We start from the raw sequence: 6,495 nt of genomic DNA, 5'->3' as shown, positions 1-6,495 counted from the left end.
GTGTATACTGCCGGTGGACGCATAATTGTCCCATATGCTATGAAGTTTCATATAACACATGGGACAATTATGCTTCCAGCGGCAGTATATTGTCATGATAAAATCGGGACAGCTCTCTATGAAACGTGAACCGTCCGAATACACCGTTTTCCTAAATCGTAAACTCGAATTCAAGTTCATTTTGATAAGCTATTCACCACGATGAGGCGATAAAGCTTCCGATTTGATTTGCACTTTTCTTGCACGCTCAACTGATTGTATTGCTTGAATGCGATAAAAAATACGACCAACAAAACAAACATTCTGAATGAAAACGGGAAAGAAAGCGCGAAATGCGTGTTTGAGTATTTTTAAACCGCTTGATTATTCTTCGTTGCACACAGCGTAAATATTTACGTTTTTTTTTTTTACAAAACTCAGGTCATCATGACAGATCTTGACGCAGTAGGTCTTTTTTTTTTTTCATTCGTGTTGTTTTCAAAAATCAAAATGTCATGATTACCTGAGATTTTATCAATGATGTAAAAATGTACACGTCGTGCATTGCAGAATAGTGCACGTGAGCTCAACTTATTCACGCCTTTCACGCGACGATCCTTTTTCGTCTGCAGAGCACCTCGCTCTTCAGTTCAAATCCAACACTTTACTCAATAACACGTGCTTTCACAGAATCGTCAAAACTAACGTACTTCACGCGTTTGATTGTTTGCTGTTGCAGAAATGTCCACCCGAAAAGTGATCGTCGACGTCGACGTCGGTACGGACGATGCCTGGGCTTTGTTGCTACTGTTGAAGTGCGAAGAGAAGTTCAACTTCAAGGTGGAGGCCATCACTTGTACGCACGGCAATACGGACGTGCACAATGCAACCCGAAACGTACTACGCATCCTAACGGCCATCGGCCGGACGGATGTTCCGGTGTACAAGGGAGCTGTGGAACCGCTGATTACGCCTCCACCGGACCGCGAGGGGCACTTCCACGGGGTGGACGGATTTGGGGATTTGAATTTTGAAGCTCCGGACGAGGCGTTGATCCAACCGGAGCATGCCGTCAACGAACTGTATCGGAGATTGAGCGCTGACCCCGGAAACATATCGCTGATTTTTGTAGGCCCGCTGACGAACCTGGCTCTGTGCGTGAAGTTGTACCCGGAGGTGCGCGAGAAGATCAAGGACCTTTATGTGATGGGCGGAAACAGGCACGGGGTGGGCAATGCAACCAAAAGCGCTGAGTTCAATTTTTGGGCCGATCCAGAGGCGGCACACATCGTATTCAACAACCTGATGTGTCCGATCACGCTGCTTCCGTGGGAAACGTGCGTTTCCGAACATCGGGGACTGGAGATGAGCTGGAGGATGGATGTTGTGGGCAGGACGGCGAATAAGGCCGTGCTGATGTTGAACCAGGTGGAATGCAAGTGCTACGCTGACTGGCAGAACTGGATGCCGTGCGATGCGTTCGTTGTAGCCGTTTTCATCAAGCCAGACATTGTGGTTCACTCGGAACATTGGCACGTGGATATCGAGTTGACGGGAGCGTTGACCAGAGGCCAGGCGGTGCTGGACCACCGGAAGAGAACCAAGGAAAATACGAGGATCGTCGACAGGATCGACACGGACTATTTCAAACGCATGATGTTGTACGCGGCTGACCATGATGTTGAAGATCAGCTTTGAAATGTTGAATAAAACATATTCGTTTTTTGGTTTCAAAACAAACGCATTTATTTACAACAGCTAATTAACAATACTTTTATTCTGCAAGTACGCAGACGGGGAATGCAGGAGTATAATCAATGTTGCATGGATTCTCCGGAGGTGGTTTCCGGTTCCGGAGCACTACCACCACCAGAGCGCTTAGCGTTCTCCTCCTGCATTGATTGACGGATTTCGCGGTTCGACTGCAGGAGATTCAGCAGTTGATCTTTGAGATCGTCGTTGCGCTGTTCGATCGCATCCAGGGCCGAATTCAGCGAATCGAGATACGAATTGACCGAGTCGAAATCTACAATAGAATTATACCACAATGATGAAAGTTTACAAACAAGAGATCCAAATTCATGCAAACCATCCAGTGGAACATCAATTTCCTCATCTTCGTTCTCTTCTCCGGATGCTACCTGCTGGCGCTCGTCCCCGCTGCTGTTGGACTCCTCCGAAGGACCCGGTTTAAGCTTGTTTTCCTTCGGATTTGGAGTCATTTCGGTATTTTGGGGCTCCAGTTTAGTCGCGGGCGAAGGAAAACTATGCCTTTCGGGTCGTCACCTGATCGATCACATTTTGTTTTGATTTTTCGTCACCATCATATTTGGTGTTTTGACAGACGGGGGGTGAATGCTGTTTAGCAGGGTAGCACTTATGTCTCGTTTGGATGTGTTGGTAAGCAGAAACTGAATACGTCACTGGATTTGTTTCTGTTAATCGTTGTCGTGACTGCAGTGCTGCGTACTGTCAACAATGTTAATTGGGTTCTTTAAGGGTATTGAGGTAAATGCATATTCGTAATCTGCATTAAAAATGGAACCCAAACCCAAAATTTCATCAATTTTGGTACACTGGAACGATTACATTTGCAAAAATCACCTTATTAGCGCCCCTCGGTGTCACTTTGTATGGGAGCGAGCTGTCAGTTTGTTAGTTTAGTGTCCAACCAAGGGGTAGGTCACTCCGCACACCAATCTTGGGTCAGCTTTTTTGTCAGTGTGCCGCAAGTATGCCGATTGTGCCGGTCATAGAGCAAGCTGCGATTGCTTGTAAAATACCCATCCCGGCAACCCGGTATTTCTGACACCTTGAATGTTTTGGTTTGAAATCGCAAGGATCAATCGGATTGAGGATGACGCGGGAAGTGGCGGGTGTGTAAACTTTCGGTGTTTTGTGATCCATAGGGTAGTAAAAGTCCTGTGTTTTAGTGTTTTATAATGCCCTCAAAGGCAGACCAGAAATCTAGTCTTTCCGCCGGAAAGAGTTGGAACCGGTGGGGAGCATTGTTAGAGACCGACTATAGAGAGTTATGAATAGACTTCTTTAGTTTGTATTGTGTGATTTGCAACATTTTAAGGGTATTAATGAGGTCTGATTAACTGCCTCTTCCTCTTGAGTCCATTCTAGAACCTACATTTCGTATTTAGATCTATAAGCACAAACGAAGTTACAGACGACTAACTGGCGAAGAAATCCATTTAAATAATGTGGTTCACTGTAATAGAATTTTCTTGGAAGCTTGTGCCATCATCCACCAGATGGGTTAGTTTTTTTGTTTTGATTTGAACAAAGTTGATTTTGTGTACAATGATTCTTTGACAGTGTGCAAAGAGTGCGTATCATTTTGTCATTTTTTTATGCATTTCAGTTTTGAGTAGAGTGAAAGAGATAGAACCAAAACATTTTAATACATTTGGTGAAAATGCTAGTTCAATCCAGTAGTAGTGTTGCCATGTGGTACAATCCAGTGGTAGTGGTGTTGCCATGTGGTACACTGAAAAATTGCAATAGCAGGTTAGTCACCAAAGTTTTCGAGCCGCTCCGTCTGTCACTTCGTTTGTGCTATAAGTGAACTCAGACCAGCAGAGTTGCTCTGGTATATTCAATTAGAAGATGTTCCTGAACATGCAGTCAAACAGCACGTAATGTTTTAAACAACTTTAATGACAGTTGTCCAGAAGTGCTCCCATTTTATTTACAACAATCTAATGCCTACGAGATTATGCCGAAGGTATGCCGAAAATGTGCCGATGGATGTGCCCAAGCTGTGTAGAATATAATTCCGGCACAATGTGCTGAGTGACTTACCCCTTGTGTCCAACAGTGAAGTTATTATTTTGCTTTAAATCTTGATTTAAAAATCAAGATGAAAGTGTGTGGGTTCGAAAAAAAATATCGCTGTGCTCAGAAAACGAAGCTCTTTAAGATGATGTATAAAAACGAATATATTTTTCAAAATTCACGCAGAAAAAAACATAGTTCATTCAAATAAAGCACGATTCATTTCAAACAAAATTTTGAATAGAATATAGATCAATAAAATCCATAGAGTAATCTAATAAAAATATTGAATTGAAATAATGCCACCAGCTTTATTGAATTAAACATCGATTTTTATTGATTCAAAAAAATGTTTACTTGAATCAACCTGCAGCATTTTTTAGAGCAACGAATAATTTTAGTTGTAGCGATTCATATTTTTTTATTGTATCAAAATCAAATTTATGTAAATCAATAAATATTGTTTTCCCCTATTTATTCTATGACAATTCAGGTTTTTAGAAAATTGCGAACAATACGCTTGCTCGCATAAAAAGCATTCTTCGAGTCGGAATCAAATTCAATCATATCATTCAAATATGAAAACGTTAACGAACCAAATACAATTTTATGGTATTGCGTTTTTACTGCGTTTTTTTTTTCACGTCACCGCTGAAATTGTAATTACATGAATTAATTTGATAATAATTTGAAAGAATCTACACAATTTAATAAAATTATGGCTTACATTTTAAGAGCAATAATAACGGAGGCAAAGGCAGGAGGAACTTCTTTTCGTTTGCCGATACAGACTGACAGTTTGAAACGTGCACTTAAAAAATATTCAGTTAAAACAATCAAAGTAACAATTCCGATTGAAAAAATATATAATTGTTACAAATCAAATATCGTTTATTTAAATCAATCGCATTAATGATGCAATTCAATCAAATTAATATATTTAAAGTGAATGGAGCGCTCTATTAATTTAAAACTTTTTTATGAACAGAAACAAACCAAGGCATTGTATTAAAAAACAACAAAATATTTTGTTGATTCATTACAGAGCGTTTTTTCTGAGTGTTAAAGAACCCAATTGACGCAAGATATTGGTCTAGCACTGAATTTCACTGATATCAGGCGGTACGGCTTTGATATTGCTATCCATGTGAATATCACTCGGGGAAAGCTGAAAATCTTACGTTTATCTCAATAAATCAACTTTTTTGTATATCCGTTGCATTGTTTTAATATTGATTAATTTACGTTACGGTCGACCAGCAGATGGAAATGATAAAATGATAATGACGTTTTGCTACCTGTCAAATCGTATGGAATATTTTTTAGTATATCACTTATGTGGTTTTGGATTTCAAACCTAGGTGTCGCATGCACTGGTGCAGTTTCGCGTAGATTCATCAATTACTGATGAGTTTTCTAAAGATCTGTACTCGATCAGCTGGCGTATATAAGAAACATTTGCGGTATAAATTTGAATATCAGTGGTCCCTTTACGATGTCAATGTCATTTGCGCACAGACATTGAGGCGAACGATATTGATGTTCTAACCATAGAGGTAACTCTAAGACCAGAAGGTCCCGAAGAAACGTGCTCAACTTTTTGGCTCAGCTCTGGTACTCTCTTCGGTCCCAAGCTGATCGATGCACCCCTCGAAACAAAGGAAAATCCACCAACCGATGGAAACTAACGATTTGAAATTGGCTCACTACTTGACTAGCCTATTGGTCCCAAGCAAATCGATTAACGTACTCCTTTCTAGTCGAAATTCTAGTACTACACAATGTTTGTTTTGATTCGCTATGAAAGTTTGACAGATAAAATGAGGGGTTCGTGGATTTTCCTATGTTTCGAGGGGTGCATCGATTAGCTTGGGACCGAAGATAGTACCAGAGCTGAGCCAAAAAGTTGGACGCTTTTCTGTGGGACCTACTAGTCTTATAGTACGTTCAGACTACAGAGTTATAACAACAATCAATACGAAACTAACGATTTTAAAATGGCTCACCACTTTAGTAGCCTATTGGTCCCAAGCAAACGATTAACGTACCCTATTCTAGTTGAAATTCTATTACTACACTATGTTTGTTTTGATTCGCTATGAAAGTTTGACAGATAACATCAGGGGTGTGTGGATTCATGCAGAACATGCAGGGGTGAGTGAAATTGCTTGGGACTGCTTGGGACCGTTGTTCTGGTACTGAGTGAGCCAAAAATAATAATGATTTTCTTCGGGACCCAGTGGTCTTAGAGTTACCTCTATGGTTATAACATGTTATAGCGCTATCTTGATGGTGGTTTCTGTGTTGTAATTAGTTGACAACCGTTATAACATGTTATAACCATAGAGGTAACTCTAAGACCACAGACAAACAGACGTAACACTTCATTGTGTATCTTCGTTCATGCATTTAACGGTTGATTTGAATATTATCAGTTCCGCGAACTACTCGCCGCAGCGCTGGCGTCGGATCACTTTGACGTTTCTATACATTCTATGGAACTTTTATGCAATATTGTTTGCGAGCTAGCGAGCAAGCTTGTTTTCCGCGAGAAACCCGAGAGATGTCGTTACTGAGCTCATATGTTTTGAGATACTCACCCCTATTCTGTATTTCGTTTCGAACGAAATTCTCATACAAAAAAAATATTTTTTGTATGAGAATTTCGTTCGAAACGAAATACAGAATAGGGGTGACTATGTTTTCAAGAAAAACTTTTTCAAAGAGTTA

The 6,495-nt window shown here is 40.5% G+C and overlaps 2 protein-coding genes across 2 annotated transcripts; one reads left to right on the top strand and one right to left on the bottom strand.

The window, feature by feature from the left end:
• Positions 1-517: 517 nt before the first annotated feature.
• LOC135701356 (nucleoside hydrolase-like) lies at positions 518-1,684 on the top strand. Its single transcript, XM_065222129.1, has one exon. It carries the CDS (start codon positions 721-723, stop codon positions 1,675-1,677), a length of 957 nt encoding a protein of 318 aa, XP_065078201.1. The 5' UTR covers positions 518-720; the 3' UTR covers positions 1,678-1,684.
• A 50-nt stretch (positions 1,685-1,734) lies between these two features.
• On the bottom strand, positions 1,735-2,294 carry LOC135701355 (UPF0184 protein AAEL002161). Its single transcript, XM_065222128.1, has 2 exons — positions 2,069-2,294; positions 1,735-2,005 (listed from the first exon to the last, which is right to left on the bottom strand). Exons 1-2 carry the CDS (start codon positions 2,199-2,201, stop codon positions 1,794-1,796), a joined length of 345 nt encoding a protein of 114 aa, XP_065078200.1. The 5' UTR covers positions 2,202-2,294; the 3' UTR covers positions 1,735-1,793.
• Positions 2,295-6,495: the final 4,201 nt, after the last annotated feature.

The sequence above is a fragment of the Ochlerotatus camptorhynchus genome, unplaced genomic scaffold (assembly GCF_037179485.1).
Source record: "Ochlerotatus camptorhynchus isolate MF236.1 unplaced genomic scaffold, CSIRO-AGI_Acam_v1.1 ptg000158l, whole genome shotgun sequence".
NCBI classification, from domain to species: Eukaryota; Metazoa; Arthropoda; class Insecta; order Diptera; family Culicidae; genus Ochlerotatus; species Ochlerotatus camptorhynchus.
This window is presented reverse-complemented; position numbering and strand designations above follow the sequence as displayed.